The sequence below is a fragment of the Pseudophryne corroboree genome (genome assembly GCF_028390025.1).
Source record: "Pseudophryne corroboree isolate aPseCor3 chromosome 3 unlocalized genomic scaffold, aPseCor3.hap2 SUPER_3_unloc_36, whole genome shotgun sequence".
NCBI classification, from domain to species: Eukaryota; Metazoa; Chordata; class Amphibia; order Anura; family Myobatrachidae; genus Pseudophryne; species Pseudophryne corroboree.
Genome location: NW_026967526.1, coordinates 796,444 through 816,335, shown reverse-complemented (window position 1 = coordinate 816,335; position 19,892 = coordinate 796,444). Strand labels below are relative to the sequence as shown.

Sequence of the window (19,892 nt, the reverse complement as noted above, 5' to 3'; positions counted from 1 at the left end):
TATTATTACTACAGATATAAGTGATGTCACTGTGACGCTCCCAGATCCCCTCACCTCTCCAGTCACGTTGCTGTATTATTACTATAGATGTAAGTGACGTCACAGTGACATTCCCAGATCCCCTCACCTCCCCAGTCACGTCTCTGTATTATTACTATAGATATAAGTAATGTCATTGTGACATTCCCAGATCCCCTCACCTCTCCAGTCATGTCCCTGTATTATTACTATATATATAAGTGGTCACTGTGTTGCTCCCAGATACCCTCACCTCCCCAGTCATGTCCCTGTATTATTACTATAGATATAAGTGATGTCACTGTGATACTCCCAGATCCCCTCACCTTCCCAGTCATGTCCCTGTATTATTACTATAGATATAAGTGATGTCACTGTGACACTCCCAGATGCCCTCACCTCCCCAGTCATGTCCCTTTATTACAATAGATATAAGTGATGTCACTGTGATGCTCCCAGGAGTCTGATATACATTTGATTCACACTGCTGCAATTATCATCTGTTACACATGCCAGGGATATTATGGTCTCTGCTTTAATATAACCTGGAATTTGAGCAATATTTTCAATTCCCACAACTACATATAATAAAATTAATAATAATAGTTATAATATTAACAATAACGACACAGTATAAAAATAATAACAGATGTCTTTAAATCAGGACACCTCAGACCATTCCTCCTGTATTGTAGGACATCACCAACACTCCCAATGTATAATAATAATAATACCAGGACACCACAAGCCGCTGTCCCTGTACAATAATAACCATACACAAAAACCTGCTCCCTCTGTATAACACTAATAACAACAGGACACCCCATTCTGCTCTCCCTTTATAGTAATAATAAAATGACACCACAGGCTGCTCCCTCAGCGAAAAAATAATAATAATAGGACACAACGTGCTGCTCCCTTCTGTATAACAACAACAACAAAAACAACAGGACATCACAGGCTGCTCCCCCCCTGTATAATAATGATAATAATAACAACAACAACAACAACAGGACACCACAGCCTGCTTCCCCTGTATAATAATAACAACAGGACCCCATAGGCTCCTCCCTCTGTATAATAACAATAATAATAACAACAACAACAGGACCCCATAGGCTGATCCCCCTGAATAATAATAATAATAATAATAATAATAATAATAATAGTAATAACAGGACACCACAGGCTGCTCCCTCGGTATATTAATAATAACAGGACACCACAGGCTGCTCCCCCTGTATAGTAATATTAACAGGTTACCACAGGCTGCTCCCCCTGTATAATAATAAATAATAATAATAATAATAGTAATAACAGGACACCACAGGCTGCTCCCCCTGTATAATAATAATAACAGGACATCACAGGCTGCTCCCCCTGTATAATAATAATAATAATAGTAATAACAGGTTACCACCGGCTGCTCCCCCTGTATAATAATAATAATAATAATAATAGTAATAACAGGACACCACAGGCTACTCCCTCTGTATAATAATAATAATAATAATAATAATAATAACAGGACACCACAGGCTGCTCCCCCTGTATAATAATAATAATAATAATAGTAATAACAGGACACCACAGGCTGCTCCCCCCGTATAATAATAATAACAGGACATCACAGGCTGCTCCCCCTGTATAATAATAATAATAATAGTAATAACAGGTTACCACCGGCTGCTCCCCCTGTATAATAATAATAATAATAATAGTAATAACAGGACACCACAGGCTACTCCCTCTGTATAATAATAATAATAATAATAATAACAGGACACCACAGGCTGCTCCCCCTGTATAGTAATATTAATAGGTTACCACAGGCTGCTCTCCCTGTATAATAATAATAATAACCTTGATGGGATCACAAAGGACAAACAGAGCGTCCGACTTCCTGTGACGAGAAGTTCTCTTCATATATATTTTCAAAGCCCTCCCACTGGCATCACAATAGGTTGGTTGATATGAAAAGCTGTAAAAATCAAGTAGGGACTCTTGCATGACAATGCACCCAATTCTGACACACGTCTAGCAGATGCCAATGCCAACAGTGTGACCGCCTTCCAAGTAAGAAACTTGATGTCCATCTCCTGTAAAGGCTCAAACCAATCCGATTGCAGGTACTGCAGCACCACATTAAGATTCCAAGATGCCGTAGGAGGCACAAAGGGTGGTTGGATGTGCAGAACCCCTTTCAAGAAAGTCTGAACCTCAGCGAGAGCAGTCAATTGTTTCTGGAAGAAAACGGACAAGGCTAAAATCTGGACCTTTATGGAGCCCAAGCGTAGGCCCACATCCACACCTGCTTGCAGAAAGAGGAGAAACCGTCCCAGTTGAAACTCCACCGTAGGAAACTTCTTGGATTCACACCAAGACACATACTTTTTCCAAATCCGATGGTAATGTTTAGATGTTACTCCCTTCCTAGTCTGTATCAGGGTAGGAATGACCTTGTTCGGAATGCCTTTCCGAGCTAAGATCTGTCGTTCAACCTCCATGCCGTCAAACGTAGCCCCGGTAAGTCTTGAAAGGTGAACGGCCCCTGTTGCAGAAGGTCCTTTCGAAGAGGAAGAGGCCTTGGATCATCCAGTAGTAATTCCAGTAGATCCGCGTACCAAGCCCTTCTTGGCCAGTCCGGAGCAATGAGGATCGCCAGAACTCTTGTTCTATTTTATTAGTTTGAGAATCCTTGGGATGAGTGAAAGTGGAGGGAACACCTACACTGACTGGAATGACCACGGAGTTACCAGTGCGTCCACCGCCACTGCTTGTGGGCCTCTCAACCTGGAACAGTACCTCCGAAGCTTCTTGTTGAGGCGAGAGGTCATCATGTCTATCTGAGGTACACCCCATCGGCTTGTCACCTCTGTGAACACCTCCGGGTGGAGGCCCCATTCTCCTGGATGGAGATTGTGTCTGCTGAGGAAGTACGCTTCCCAGTTGTCTACTCCTGGAATGAAGATTGCTGACAGTGCCACTTTTCTGCCCAGAGGAGGATTCTTGTTACCTCTGACATTGCTGCTCTGCTCTTCGTTCCACCCTGTCGGTTTATGTAGGACACTGCCGTTACATTGTCAGACTGAACCTGAATGGCCTGATCTAGCAGTAGATGTGCCACTTGTAGAAGGCCGTTGTATATGGCCCTTAGTTCCAGAATGTTTATCAGAAGGATGGATTACAGACTTGACCACTTTCCTTGGAAGTTTTCCCCTTGGGTGACTGCTCCCCAACCTCTGAGACTTGCATCCGTGGTTAGAAGGATCCAATTCTGAATTCCGAACCTGCAGCCCTCGAGTAGGTGAGAAGTTTGCAGCCACCAGAGGAGTGAAATTCTGGCTTTTAGCGACAGGCGTATCAGCTGGTGCATGTGAAGATGTGATCCCAACCATGTGTCCAGGAGATCCAGCTGGAAGGACTGCGCATGGAATCTTCCGTACTGTAAAGCCTAGTAGGAGGCTACCATCTTCCCCAGAAGGCGAATGCACTGATGAACCGAAACCCGGGCTGGCTTCAGGACATCCCGGACTATTGATTGGATCACCAACGCTTTCTCCACTGGTAGAAACACCCTCTGCACTTCTGTGTCGAGTATCATCCCCAGGAAGGACAGTCTCCTTGTCGGCTCCAAATGTGACTTTGGAAGGTTCAGGATCCACCCATGATCCTGGAGTAGTCGAGTTGAGAGAGCAATACTCCGTAACATCCTCTTCCTGGAAGATGCTTTTATCAGCTTTTATCAGCAGATCGTCCAGATATGGAATTATGTTCACTCCCTGCTTGCGTAGGAGGAGCATCATCTCTGCCATGACCTTAGTGAACACCCTCGGTTCTGTGGAGAGGCCAAATGGCTACGTCTGGAACTGATCGTGACAGTCCAGCAGCAGAAATCTTAGATAAGCCTGGTGAGGCGGCCAGATCGGAATGTGAAGGTACGCATCCTTGATATCATGGGATGCCAGGAATTCATAATTGTAGTACTGGTCGCACAGGTTTAATTCTTATTCCGAGAATGACCCCAATTTGTATTATTCAAAACACATCTGCGTTATTCTTAACCATTTAGGGGGTGCTACCACAAGCAAAGTAAATCTGCATGAAAAAGAGAGAGAAAGGGTTCGAAATGCCCTAAAGTGGTGCACACAAAGTTTAATTAAAATATAACTTTTAATTTAATATATGGTAAAACCAGCGAATATTAAAAGGAAAAGTAAAGTAGTGTAAATAAGAAATAGTGATTAAAATTAAGAAAGCTGCGCACCAGATGTCACCCAAATGATTTTTATCTCATTTATAAGGTTATAGATTAATGAAGAGTGTATCAGGAGTATGTAATTCCTATATAGCTGTGTTTCTGCTAGCTATAGAGGAACCCCTTCAAAAAGTGTCTCAAAATGTTCTAATCCCTCCCAGGATTCATAAAATGAGATTATTGTGAAAACAGGACTCCAGTTTTCATAGTATGTGCTATAATAGAATGATAGTAATACTCTAATAGTTTACTGTGTTTCAGAAAATAAGATTTTACTTACCGATAAATCTATTTCTCGGAGTCCGTAGTGGATGCTGGGGTTCCTGAAAGGACCATGGGGAATAGCGGCTCCGCAGGAGACAGGGCACAAAAAGTAAAGCTTTTCCAGATCAGGTGGTGTGCACTGGCTCCTCCCCCTATGACCCTCCTCCAGACTCCAGTTAGGTACTGTGCCCGGACGAGCGTACACAATAAGGAAGGATTTTGAATCCCGGGTAAGACTCATACCAGCCACACCAATCACACCGTACAACCTGTGATCTAAACCCAGTTAACAGTATGATAACAGCGGAGCCTCTGAAAGATGGCTTCCTTCAACAATAACCCGAATTAGTTAACAATAACTATGTACAATTATTGCAGATAATCCGCACTTGGGATGGGCGCCCAGCATCCACTACGGACTCCGAGAAATAGATTTATCGGTAAGTAAAATCTTATTTTCTCTATCGTCCTAGTGGATGCTGGGGTTCCTGAAAGGACCATGGGGATTATACCAAAGCTCCCAAACGGGCGGGAGAGTGCGGATGACTCTGCAGCACCGAATGAGAGAACTCCAGGTCCTCCTCAGCCAGAGTATCAAATTTGTAAAATTTTACAAACGTGTTCTCCCCTGACCACGTAGCTGCTCGGCAAAGTTGTAATGCCGAGACCCCTCGGGCAGCCGCCCAAGATGAACCCACCTTCCTTGTGGAGTGGGCCTTTACAGATTTAGGCTGTGGCAGGCCTGCCACAGAATGTGCAAGTTGGATTGTGCTACAGATCCAACGAGCAATCGTCTGCTTAGACGCAGGAGCACCCATCTTGTTGGGTGCATACAATATAAACAACGAGTCAGATTTTCTGACTCCAGCTGTCCTTGCAATATATATTTTTAATGCTCTGACAACGTCCAGTAACTTGGAGTCCTCCAAGTCACTTGTAGCCGCAGGCACTACAATAGGCTGGTTCAGATGAAATGCTGACACCACCTTAGGGAGAAAATGCGGACGAGTCCGCAGTTCTGCCCTGTCCGAATGGAAAATCAGATATGGGCTTTTGTAAGATAAAGCTGCCAGTTCTGACACTCTCCTGGCCGAAGCCAGGGCTAGAAGCATGGTCACTTTCCATGTGAGATATTTCAAATCCACCTTCTTTAGTGGTTCAAACCAATGAGATTTTAGAAAGTCCAAAACCACATTGAGATCCCACGGTGCCACTGGAGGCACCACAGGAGGCTGTATATGTAGCACTCCCTTAACAAAGGTCTGGACTTCAGGGACTGAAGCCAATTCTTTTTGAAAGAAAATCGACAGGGCCGAAATTTGAACCTTAATAGATCCCAATTTGAGACCCATAGACAATCCTGATTGCAGGAAATGTAGGAATCGACCCAGTTGAAATTCCTCCGTCGGAGCACTCCGATCTTCGCACCACGCAACATATTTTCGCCAAATTCGGTGATAATGTTGCACGGTTACTTCCTTCCTTGCTTTAATCAAAGTAGGAATGACTTCTTCCGGCATGCCTTTTTCCTTTAGGATCCGGCGTTCAACCGCCATGCCGTCAAACGCAGCCGCGGTAAGTCTTGAAACAGACAGGGACCCTGCTGAAGCAAGTCCCTCCTTAGAGGTAGAGGCCACGGATCTTCCGTGATCATCTCTTGAAGTTCCGGGTACCAAGTCCTTCTTGGCCAATCCGGAACCACTAGTATCGTCCTTACGCCTCTTTGCCGTATAATTCTCAATACTTTTGGTATGAGAGGCAGAGGAGGAAACACATACACCGACTGGTACACCCAAGGCGTTACCAGCGCGTCCACAGCTATTGCCTGCGGATCTCTTGACCTGGCGCAATACCTGTCCAGTTTTTTGTTGAGGCGAGACGCCATCATGTCCACCATTGGTCTTTCCCAACGGGTTACCAGCAAGTGGAAGACTTCTGGATGAAGTCCCCACTCTCCCGGGTGAAGATCGTGTCTGCTGAGGAAGTCTGCTTCCCAGTTGTCCACTCCCGGGATGAACACTGCTGACAGTGCTATCACATGATTCTCTGCCCAGCGAAGAATCCTTGCAGCTTCTGCCATTGCACTCCTGCTTCTTGTGCCGCCCTGTCTGTTCACATGGGCGACTGCCGTGATGTTGTCCGACTGGATCAACACCGGTTTTCCCTGAAGCAGAGGTTCCAGAATGTTTATGTGAAGAGACGTTTCCAGGCTCGTCCATACTCCCTGGAAGTTTCTTCCTTGTGTGACTGCTCCCCAGCCTCTCAGGCTGGCGTCCGTGGTCACCAGGATCCAATCCTGTATGCCGAATCTGCGGCCCTCCAATAGATGAGCACTCTGCAACCACCACAGAAGAGACACCCTTGTCCTTGGAGACAGGGTTATCCGCAGGTGCATCTGAAGATGCGACCCTGACCATTTGTCCAACAGATCCCTTTGGAAAATTCTTGCGTGGAATCTGCCGAATGGAATTGCTTCGTAAGAAGCCACCATTTTTCCCAGGACTCTTGTGCATTGATGTACAGACACCTTTCCTGGTTTTAGGAGGTTCCTGACAAGCTCGGATAACTCCTTGGCTTTTTCCTCCGGGAGAAAAACCTTTTTCTGAACCGTGTCCAGAATCATCCCTAGGAACAGCAGACGAGTTGTCGGCATTAACTGGGATTTTGGAATATTCAGAATCCACCCGTGCTGTTTTAGCACTTCTTGCGACAGTGCTAATCCCATCTCTAGCTGTTCTCTGGACCTTGCCCTTATTAGGAGATCGTCCAAGTATGGGATAATTAATATGCCTTTTCTTCGAAGAAGAATCATCATCTCGGCCATTACCTTTGTAAAGACCCGAGGTGCCGTGGACAATCCGAACGGCAGCGTCTGAAACTGATAGTGACAGTTTTGTACAACGAACCTGAGGTACCCCTGGTGTGAGGGGTAAATTGGAACGTGGAGATACGCATCCTTGATGTCCAAGGATACCATAAAGTCCCCCTCTTCCAGGTTCGCTATCACTGCTCTGAGTGACTCCATCTTGAACTTGAACTTCTTTATGTACAGGTTCAAGGACTTCAGATTTAGAATAGGCCTTACCGAGCCATCCGGCTTCGGTACCACAAAAAGAGTGGAATAATACCCCTTCCCTTGTTGTAGAAGAGGTACCTTGACTATCACCTGCTGAGAGTACAGCTTGTGAATGGCTTCCAAAACCGTCTCCCTTTCGGAGGGGGACGTTGGTAAAGCAGACTTCAGGAAACGGCGAGGTGGATCTGTCTCTAATTCCAACCTGTACCCCTGAGATATTATCTGCAGGATCCAGGGATCTACCTGCGAGTGAGCCCACTGCGCGCTGTAATTTTTGAGACGACCACCCACCGTCCCCGAGTCCGCTTGAGAAGCCCCAGCGTCATGCTGAGGCTTTTGTAGAAGCCGGGGAAGGCTTCTGTTCCTGGGAAGGAGCTGCCTGTTGCTGTCTCTTCCCTCGACCTCTGCCTCGTGGCAGATATGAATAGCCCTTTGCTCTCTTATTTTTAAAGGAACGAAAGGGCTGCGGTTGAAAAGTCGGTGCCTTTTTCTGTTGGGGAGTGACTTGAGGTAGAAAGGTGGATTTCCCGGCTGTAGCCGTGGCCACCAAATCTGATAGACCGACTCCAAATAACTCCTCCCCTTTATACGGCAAAACTTCCATATGTCGTTTTGAATCCGCATCGCCTGTCCACTGTCGCGTCCATAAAGCTCTTCTGGCCGAAATGGACATAGCACTTACCCGTGATGCCAGTGTGCAGATATCCCTCTGTGCATCACGCATATAAAGAAATGCATCCTTTATTTGTTCTAACGACAGTAAAATATTGTCCCTGTCCAGGGTATCAATATTTTCAATCAGGGACTCTGACCAAACTACCCCAGCACTGCACATCCAGGCAGTCGCTATAGCTGGTCGTAGTATAACACCTGCATGTGTGTATATACTTTTTTGGATATTTTCCATCCTCCTATCTGATGGATCTTTAAGTGCGGCCGTCTCAGGAGAGGGTAACGCCACTTGTTTAGATAAGCGTGTTAGCGCCTTGTCCACCCTAGGAGGTGTTTCCCAGCGCTCCCTAACCTCTGGCGGGAAAGGGTATAATGCCAATAATTTCTTTGAAATTATCAGCTTTTTATCAGGGGCAACCCACGCTTCATTACACACGTCATTTAATTCTTCTGATTCAGGAAAAACTATAGGTAGTTTTTTCACACCCCACATAATACCCTGTTTAGTGGTACCTGTAGTATCAGCTAAATGTAACGCCTCCTTCATTGCCAAAATCATATAACGTGTGGCCCTACTGGAAAATACGGTTGATTCGTCACCGTCACCACTGGAGTCAGTGCCTGCGTCTGGGTCTGTGTCGACCGACTGAGGCAAAGGGCGTTTCACAGCCCCTGACGGTGATTGAGTCGCCTGGACAGGCACTAATTGATTGTCCGGCCGTCTCATGTCGTCAAACGACTGCTTTAGCGTGTTGACACTATCCCGTAGTTCCATAAATAAAGGCATCCATTCTGGTGTCGACTCCCTAGGGGGTGACATCCTCATATTTGGCAATTGCTCCGCCTCCACACCAATATCGTCCTCATACATGTCGACACACACGTACCGACACACAGCAGACACACAGGGAATGCTCCTAACGAAGACAGGACCCACTAGCCCTTTGGGGAGACAGAGGGAGAGTTTGCCAGCACACACCAAAAGCGCTATATATAACAGGGATAGCCTTATAATAAGTGCTCCCTTATAGCTGCTTTATATATATCAAAATATCGCCATAAATTTGCCCCCCCTCTCTGTTTTACCCTGTTTCTGTAGTGCAGTGCAGGGGAGAGACCTGGGAGCCGTCCTGACCAGCGGAGCTGTGAGAGGAAATGGCGCCGTGTGCTGAGGAGATAGGCCCCGCCCCTTTTCCGGCGGGCTCGTCTCCCGCTATTTAGTGAATATAGGCAGGGGTTAAATATCTCCATATAGCCTCTGGGGGCTATATGTGAGGTATTTTTAGCCTTTATATAGGTTACATTTGCCTCCCAGGGCGCCCCCCCCCAGCGCCCTGCACCCTCAGTGACTGCGTGTGAAGTGTGCTGAGAGGAAAATGGCGCACAGCTGCAGTGCTGTGCGCTACCTTTAGAAGACTGCAGGAGTCTTCAGCCGCCGATTCTGGACCTCTTCTGACTTCAGCATCTGCAAGGGGGCCGGCGGCGCGGCTCCGGTGACCATCCAGGCTGTACCTGTGATCGTCCCTCTGGAGCTGATGTCCAGTAGCCAAGAAGCCAATCCATCCTGCACGCAGGTGAGTTCACTTCTTCTCCCCTCAGTCCCTCGTTGCAGTGATCCTGTTGCCAGCAGGACTCACTGTAAAATAAAAAACCTAAGCTAAACTTTTTCTAAGCAGCTCTTTAGGAGAGCCACCTAGATTGCACCCTTCTCGGCCGGGCACAAAAATCTAACTGGAGTCTGGAGGAGGGTCATAGGGGGAGGAGCCAGTGCACACCACCTGATCTGGAAAAGCTTTACTTTTTGTGCCCTGTCTCCTGCGGAGCCGCTATTCCCCATGGTCCTTTCAGGAACCCCAGCATCCACTAGGACGATAGAGAAATAGCAGTAATAAACTTAATCTCCCAAAGCTGTGAGCTATGTTTTCAATGTATCATAAAAATGGTAACAGAAATTCAGAGAAATGCACTAGTGGTCAAACCTTCATAATCAAATTCTGATACCTTGATATATTATACGCCCACAAAGTCACAATTTTTAAACATTTATTGTGATGTTCATGAAAAGAGTTTCATTAGCATGTGCTTTCAATAGGTTTATAATAGCTGAGAGATTATTATAAATGTGAACCGTGTCACTGTGTTATATCTCGTCCTTTATTCAGTAGTTTTCAGTATATGCACGTGTATATCAGATGTTTAATATTGTTTGTATATGGACTGAGTACTACAGTCTGCACGGACACCTTTCACATTTGCTGCACACAGTATATTTCAATATGCACAAAGGAGTCTAACATTTCTAACTGTTTTCTCTACCTCTCCCCGCAATTTGCATGGGATAAACACTCTTCATAAGATCAATGCTATCTAATCTAACATAGTGTCTGGTGACTATCTGCAGTGCGCAGCTAGCCTGACGCACGCTTCGCTGTTCGCTTCATCAAGGGCAAAACCAGATTGCCTCCAGGTTCGCCCTTAAATGCCGGCGGTTGCCGCGATCCACCAATGGAAAAGACTTATCTTAATGTAGTAACCCGTGACGTAATGGGAGCTCATCTGTCACTGTGCAAGTCACGTGGTCTGCCTTTACTAAGTTTCCCTGCACCGTCATCCTAGGGAGTCTCAACCGATCGTAGTGAGATAGGCTGGATCTGATATTCAGACTGAATGCTGCGAGTGCCTATCTATGTAGGGAGACATCAGGCTCAAAATAGCCTGTATTTCCAATCAAAGTGTCAGGTCCGTGTAGCAGCGTATACCCCCAGAGGAGCCCTAGTATTAGACCATCCACATATTGTTTTTTTTACCCACTAAATTTACTGAGCAACACATAATAAAAAATTGATTCAGTATTTAATTTTTATTGTCTTGTGACAAATGGTCCCTTTGATTCGAATTTTTAATAAAAAGATAAATAAAGATCATTTTCAAACAGGTGTTAATATCTATGCGAATCAGTCCATGATTACATTATGCTGAAGATGTTAAAGAATAGATATCTTTAAAGCTAATATTGAATAACTGCTGCCATTCTGGAGCAGATAATAATTCATAGTGACCTCAGTAAAGACTGGAGTGCCCTTTAATATCCTTAGAGTATATATCATTCTATAGACTGAGATTTCCAAATAAATTATAAATCAAATATAGTAATGAATCAAATTAATATATAATAACCAAATTACAAAATATTTAATGTGCAGTGAATTAGTCCAAGAAAAAAAGAAAAAAATATGTGATAAAAAATAATAATGAATAACCAACAGATAATTTCTAACCTGTTGGATTATATGGATCCCAACTGGTAATCATTGTGAATATGTGAACTTTTAGATTGGGATACTTGATCTCTTATTTTCGATATCTGTGAATAAATATATATGTGGTAGGAATCCACCATAAATAAAGAATATTAAATGTGAAAAAATGTGTAAGAAAGAATTTTTAATAGTAAATGTGAACTAAATACTCCTTTATAAGGAGCAAATAATTGCTCCCAAAAACATGTATGATCGAGAGTAATCTCTCATATCTCTGAAATCATTAAAGAATACTGGTTCTTAGTTGTACAATGGTGACAATATTGGGAGAGTTAGTCTTGGTTAAGGAACAAACAAGTGATTATAAAAAAAAAGTGATCACACAAATAATAAAATAAAATGAAATTAAAAAATGTGCAGTGATAAACTCAAAATATTGAAAATAAATGTCTGAAAGTAATTATTATATATAGGTATTCTTTTTTAATAGTATATAAAACCCTTCTAGTATGTTATGACCTGGGAAAACTATCCACTGATTATATGTAGATAAGAGAGCACTCCCCAAAAAAGTTTTTAAGATTTTTAAGAAAAAGATTTTTATATAGGTCCATTTTAGTGAATTATAGGGGGTCCTATGGGTGTAGTTATTTGCAGTTCTTCTATTACATAAGGGTTATGTAGTCATCTCTAGGTTACAGGAAGGATGTATAGTTGTTTTCCTCATTTAATCCTTTAGGTGTGAGGGTATCCATCAAGAAAATCAACCTCGTCTTTTGTTTCAGAAGCTCCCGATCAATATCACCTCCTCTAATATTCAGAATGATTCTCTTCATGCCAAAGGCTGTCAGGCCCCTGGAGTTGCCTTGATGATGTTTCAAAAAATGCCGGGCCACTGATGTAAGTGTCTTCATCAGTTCTTTGTCCCTCTTGGCATTTCTTATATTTCCAAGATGTTCAAGTAGTCTTTTCTTTAGAGGTCTTTTGGTTTTTCCTATATAAGTTTTGTTGCATGGACATCTTAGATTATATATCACGGCAGGGGTTTCACAATTGATGTATTCTCCAATCTGCCAGACCCTATTAAATTTGTCCGTGTATTCTGTTGTGTGAATCATAATCGAACATGCTTTGCATGTGCCACATCTGTTGGATCCCTTTTTATTGTATAAAGGTTTCTTAGTGGTTTCCAGATGACTTTGGACTAACATGTCCCTAAGATTCTTGGATCTTCTTCAGTTGACTGTGATGTCTTCCCACAGGATTGTTTCCAAATCCGGATCGGTACAGAGGATTTGATAATGTTTTTGTAGAATTCTCCGAACATCCTGCCATTCCTGGCAGAAAGTGCCAATAAATCTCACTTTCTCCTCTTCCTTCTTTTTTGTTTTAGGAATAAGTAGTTGATCTCTGGTATATGTTCCTGTTTCCTGATAGGCTTGCTTAACTGATCTCCTACTGTATCCACGGGACTCCAGTCTGTTACTTAACTGTCGTGCCCTCAGTTGAAAGGTGCCTTTCTCAGAGCAGTTCCGCTTTGTACGTAGGAACTCCCCTTTCGGTAGTCCCTTTATAATTGACGGGTGGTGGGAGCTCTCATGGTGTAGTATACTATTTGTCGCCGTTTTTTTACGGAACAAATCTGAGGAGATGTGACCATCTTCTTCCAGGGTCAGCGTGACATCAAGGAAATTAACCTTTTTCTCATCCATCTCATACGTCAGCTTTAAATTAAAATTATTTGAGTTGAGCTTGTGTATGAATTTCTCAAATGTGGGTTTGTCACCTCCCCAGATAATGAGGAGATCATCTATATATCTCATCCACATGTGAATGTGGGTGGTATAGGGATCATTCTCCTCACAGAACACGATGTCCCTCTCCCACCACCCCAGGTACAGGCTAGCATACGTGGGGGCACATGTACTCCCCATCGCAGTCCCCTGTACCAGGAATTCCCCCTCCTCCAGCCCTGAGATCACCGCTCTCAGAGACTCCATCTTGAATTTGAATTCCCTTAAGTAGGGGTTCAAAGACTTTAGGTTTAATATCGGCCTTACCAAACCATCTGGTTTAGTTACCACAAACAGGTTTTAGTAATAACCCTTGTGTTGTAGGTGAAGTGGCACTGGATTAATGATATTTGTTTGAACCAATTTTTGAATGGCTTCCTGTAGGATAGCACTTTCTATCAGCGAAGCTGGTAAGCCTGATTTGTAGAATCTGTGAGGTGGGAACACTTGAAACTCCAGTCTGTACCCCTGGGCAAGAATATCCTTTACCCATGGGTCTAGGCATGATGACGTTCAGATGTGACTGAAATCCTTTAGTCTTGCTCCCACCTGCACTATCTCCAGGCTGGTAGGTCCACCATCATGCTGAAGACTTTGAGGAAGCAGAAACTGGTTTCTGTTCCTGAGAACCTGTTGTTGCAGGTTTTTGGATTTCCCCCCATCTCCTCTAAAGACAGTGGAAAGGGGTTTGGACTTTTTAACTTTTGCGGTCCGTAAGGACTGCAGTGAAGACGTAGGATAAGATTTCCTAGCCGGTGGTGCTGCTGAGGGAAGAAAGGTTAACTTACTTGCAGTTGCCGTGGAGATCCACGCATCCAATGTGTCCCCAAACAGAGCCTGACATGTGAAGGGTAGGTTCTCCACACTTTTATTGGATCCGCAGACCATTGGCGTAGCCAGAGTCCTATGCGTGCCGAGACTGCCATGGAAGTAGCCCTTGTGTTCAGCATGCCAAGGTCCTTCATGGCCTCCACCATGAAACCTGCAGAATCCTGTATGTGATGCAAAAACAATTCAATGTCACTCCTATCCATAGTGTCTAAGTCCTCTAGTATGGTGCCTGACCACTTTACTATGGCTTTAGAAATCCACGCACAAGCAATAGTGGGCCTTAAAGCCACGCCTGTAGCAGTGTATATTGAGTTGAGCGTAGTCTCAATCTTGCAATCAGCTTGCTCTTTTAAAGCGGTTGAACCAGGGACAGGTAAAACCACGTTTTTAGACAGCCTAGATACAGAAGCGTCTACTATAGGTGGGTTTTCCCCCTTCTTCCTGTCCTCTTCAGGGGAAGGGAAAGCAATGAGAACCCTTTTTGGGATCTGGAATTTTTTCTCTGGTTTTTCCCAGGATTTTTCAAACAAAGAAGTTAACTCCTTAGAAGCCAGGAAGATAAGCGAGGATTTCTTACTTTCTGTAAAATAAGATTCCTCTACCTGCTCAGGAACCTTCTCAGTAATATGTAAAATGTCCCTAATGGCTTCAATCATTAGCTGCACCCCTTTAGCAATGGATCCATCCCCCCTCCCCCCTGCATATCCCCATCACCGTCCCCTGTATCAGAGTCGGTATCAGTGTCAGCTTGCATTATCTGGGCAAGTGTATGTTTTTGTGGGTATGTAGGTGGGGTTTTAGATGAAGTAGTGGGAGCTGAATACTTCAAACCCACTACAGATTGTCTCATAACTGCGTCTCTTTCTCAGTATGTGACATGCTTGTTGAAATCTGGGATATCATTCCCCTTAAAGTATCCACCCATGGGGGTTTGGATTCAGAAGGCTGAGACAGCACATTGCAGTCCTGAGTACATGGAATAGACTCCTCAGGAGAATATACACACTCTGCAGCACAGGACACAGAGTCCTTAGACATGGTAATGTGGATATACACACTTACACACACACACACACACACACACACACACACACACACAGGAAAATGTCACACAGTTTCCCCCAGAGTACCTTCAGAGAGACACAGAGAATAAGGAGCCAGCCACACAGCACCCCGGTAGGCAGTTATTATACACTCCCCCCCACCCCCCGTCTATAACACCATGCTACCGCAGAGGTATGCTGGAGTAATGTGGAGGGCAGCGCTCCCTGTCAGCGTCTCTTCCTATGATCTGCAGGGAGAAAATGGCGAAGGTGAGTGCTCTGAAAAGCCCTTCCCCCTGTAATGGCGCGTCTTCCCGCACTAATTGTTTATACTGGCCTGAGGATTTTAGTGTTTACTGGAGGATTAGCCCCTGTTAGCTGCGTGACCAGTGTAGGGTATCCGGTGCTGGCTCAAAACGCTCCTCAAAGTCCCTACACTGTGTGTTGCTGAGCCTTCCTGGAGCGCAGCCTGTCAGAGCTGCACTCCCACCCTTGTGCCACCATACCCGCTGGTGACCCGCTAACCGGGCCGCCGGTGCTATACTCAGCACTCTTCTTTCTTCTGGCTCTGTTAGGGGGTGGCGGCCGTGCTGCAGGAGTGAGCGGTCGCCTCGTGGGCTTGCGATCAGCACCCTCAGGAGCTCAGTGTTCTGTCAGCGGAGTAGAGAACCATTAACTTCTAGAGTTGGTTCCTACTCCCCCCCCAAAGTCCCACGAAGTCCTAACTAACTATGACAGCACAGGATGCTCCCCCTGTATATCATGACAAGACAGGCTGCTCTCCCTGTATACTATGACAGTACAGGATGCTACCCCTGTATATTATGACAACACAGGCCACTCCCTCTGTATACTATGACAGTACAGGATGCTCCTCCTTTATATTATGACAGCACAGGATGCTACCCCTGTATATTATGACAACACAGGCCGCTCCCCCTGTATACTATGACAGCACAGGCCGCTCTCCCCGTATATTATGACAACACAGGCCACTCCCCCTGTATGTTATGATAACACAGGCCACTCCCGCTGTATATTATGACAGCACAGGATGCTACCCCTGTATATTATGACAACACAGGCCGCTCCCCCTGTATACTATGACAACACAGGTCACTCTCCCAGTATATTATGACAACACAGGCCGCTCCCCTGTATTCTATGACAGCACAGGCTGATCCCTCTGTATACTATGACAGCACAGGATGTTACCCCTTTATATTAAGACAACACAGGCCGCTCCCTCTGTATACTATGACAGCACAGGATGCTACCCATGTACCCATGTATATTATGACAACACAGGCTGCTCTACCTGTATACTAAGACAGCACAGGAAGCTACCCCTGTATATCATGACAACACAGGCCGCTCCCCCTGTATTCTATGACAGCACAGGCTGATCCCTCTGTATACTATGACAGCACAGGATGCTACCCCTGTATATTATGACAACACAGACCGCTCCCCCTGTATACTATGACAACACAGGTCGCTCTCCCAGAATATTATGACAACACTGGCCGCTCCCCCTGTAATCTATGACAGCACAGGCTGATCCCTCTGTATACTATGACAGCACAGGATGTTACCCCTTTATATTAAGACAACACAGGCCGCTCCCTCTGTATACTATGACAGCACAGGATGCTACCCATGTACCCATGTATATTATGACAACACAGGCTGCTCTACCTGTATACTAAGACAGCACAGGAAGCTACCCCTGTATATCATGACAACACAGGCCGCTCCCCCTGTATTCTATGACAGCACAGGCTGATCCCTCTGTATACTATGACAGCACAGGATGCTACCCCTGTATATTATGACAACACAGGCCGCTCCCCCTGTATACTATGACAACACAGGTCGCTCTCCCAGAATATTATGACAACACTGGCCGCTCCCCCTGTAATCTATGACAGCACAGGCTGATCCCTCTGTATACTATGACAGCACAGGATGTTACCCCTTTATATTAAGACAACACAGGCCGCTCCCTCTGTATACTATGACAGCACAGGATGCTACCCATGTACCCATGTATATTATGACAACACAGGCTGCTCTACCTGTATACTAAGACAGCACAGGAAGCTACCCCTGTATATCATGACAACACAGGAAGCTACCACTGTATATTATGACAACACAGGCTACTCTTTCTGTATAGAAAGACAATACATGCAGCTCAACCTATATAATAGTAACAAGACACCACAGGCCCCTCCCCCTGTAGAGTAGGACAACACATGCCGCTCCCCCTGTATAGTACAATGCCACAGGACACAACAGCTGTAATGTCCTGTGTATAGAATTACGGTAACAGCGGGGTCTGCGCCGCTTGTATAATGGTAACGGCGGGGTCTGCGCCACATGTATTACGGTAACGGCGGGGTCTGCGCCCCCCGTATTATGGTAATGGCGGGGTCTGCGCCACCTGTATTATGGTAACGGCGGGGTCTGCACCACCTGTATTACAGTAACAGCGGGGTCTGCAGCACCGGTATTACGGTAACGGCGGGGTCTGCTCCACCTGTATTACGGTAAAGGCGGGGTCTGCGCCACCTGTATTACGGTAACAGCGGGGTCTGCGCCACCTGTATTACGGTAACAGCGGGGTGTGCGCCACCTGTACTACGGTAACGGCAAGATCCGCGCCTCCTGTATCATGGTAACGGCTGGGTCTGCGCCTCCTGTATTACGTTAATGCCGGGATCTGCACCAGCTGTATTACGGTAACGGCGGGGTCTGCGCCACCTGTATTACGGTAACGGCGGGGTGTGCGCCACCTGTACTACGGTAACGGCGGGATCTGCACCAGCTGTATTACGGTAACGGCGGGGTCTGCGTCCCCTGTATTAAGGTAACGGCGGGGGCTGCGTCACATATATTACGGTAACGGCATGGTCTACGCCACCTGTATTACGGTAACGGCGGGGTCTGCTCCAACTGTATTACAGTAACGGCGGGGTTTGCACCACCTGTATTACGATAACATGGGGGCATGCGCCACCTGTATTACGGTAACAGCGGAGTCTGCGCCATTTGTATTACGGTAACGGCGGGGTCTGCGCCACCTGTATCATGGTAATGGCGGGGTCTGCGCCTCCTGCAATACGGTAACGGCGGGGTCTGCGCCACCTGTACTACGGTAACGGCGGGGTATGCGCCACCTGTATTACGGTAACAGCGGGGTGTGCGCCACCTGTACTACGGTAACGGCGAGATCCGCGCCTCCTGTATCATGGTAACGGCAGGGTCTGCGCCTCCTGTATTACGGTAATGCCGGGATCTGCACCAGCTGTATTACGGTAACGGCGGGGTCTGCGCCACCTGTATTACGGTAACGTGGGGGCATGCGCCACCTGTATTACGGTAACGGCGGGGTGTGCGCCACCTGTATTACGGTAACGGCGGGGTCTGCGCCACCTTGTATTATGGTAACTGCGGGGTCTGCGCCACCTGTATTACGGTAACGGCGGGGTCTGCGCCTCCTGTAATACGGTAACAGCGGGGTCTGCGCCAACTGTACAGATAATGCAGCACCAGAGCATACTTGCCTACCTGAGCCTCTCCATGAGGGAGAAAATGCTCTGTTCCTGGACTTTCCTGGTAATGTATGATTGCCATCACCTGTGGTGAAACACCTTTCTTATCAATTACCCAGCTCACCACAGGTGATGGCAATCATACATTACCAGGAAAGTCCAGGAACAGAGCATTTTCTCCCTCATGGAGAGGCTCAGGTAGGCAAGTATGCACCAGAGGCTGCTCCAGCTGCACTGTAACAAGGCACCAGAGGCTGCTCCCCCTGTAGTACAGAACCTGACACCAGAGCTGCTCAGCCTATAGAATAATAATAATAATATCATTACCTGCTGCCAGACACAGCAATGGCTGCTCTCTGCTCCTGCTGCCTTGTGGGAATGATAGAAGGTAGGCGGAGCTCAGACCAGGGGAAAATGGCCGCCGCTCCTGACGTCACTACACGGCCAGGGAACCTATTGCTGATGGTAGTATTGCTGATGCCGGACTGGTCTACAAGAAAATGGCCGCCGGCCTCCTGCACTGAGGACATGCATGGTAATAGTCATTATAGTGGAGGGACAAAGGAAGCCTCAGTGTCCGTAGAGATCAGGTAATGGCGTCTTAATATACAGGGGGAGCATCCTGTAGTGTCATGTTATTATTATTATACTGGAAGAGCAGCCTGTAGTGTCCTGTTATTATTACTATACAGGAGGAGCAGCCTGTGGTGACCTGTTATTATTATTATACTGGAAGAGCAGCCTGTAGTGTCCTGTTATTATTACTATACAGGAGGAGCAGCCTGTGGTGACCTGTTATTATTATTATTATTATTATTATTATTATTATTATTATAATACAGGGGGAGCAGCCTGTGGTGTCCTGTTAGTATTATTATTATTATACAGGAGAAGCAGCATGTGGTGTCCTGTTGTTATTATTATTATTATTATACAGGAGAAGCAGCCTGTGGTGTCCTGTTATTATTATTATACAGGAGGAGCAGCCTGTGGGGTCCTGTTATTATTATTATTATTATACAGGGGGAGCAGCCTGTGGGGTCCTGTTATTATTATTATACAGGAGGAGCAGCCTGTGGGGTCCTGTTATTATTATTATACAGGAGGAGCAGCCTGTGGT

At 45.8% G+C, this 19,892-nt stretch overlaps 1 protein-coding gene across 1 annotated transcript in view; it reads left to right on the top strand.

The window, feature by feature from the left end:
- The first annotated feature begins 15,421 nt into the window (after window positions 1–15,421).
- The window catches only part of LOC134984102 (zinc finger protein 568-like), a 41,662-nt gene continuing 37,191 nt past the window's right edge, over window positions 15,422–19,892 (top strand). The window contains exon 1 of the mRNA XM_063949734.1: window positions 15,422–15,485. Within this exon, the coding sequence (XP_063805804.1) occupies window positions 15,422–15,485 (64 nt within the window). The remainder of the gene's footprint in view (window positions 15,486–19,892) is intronic.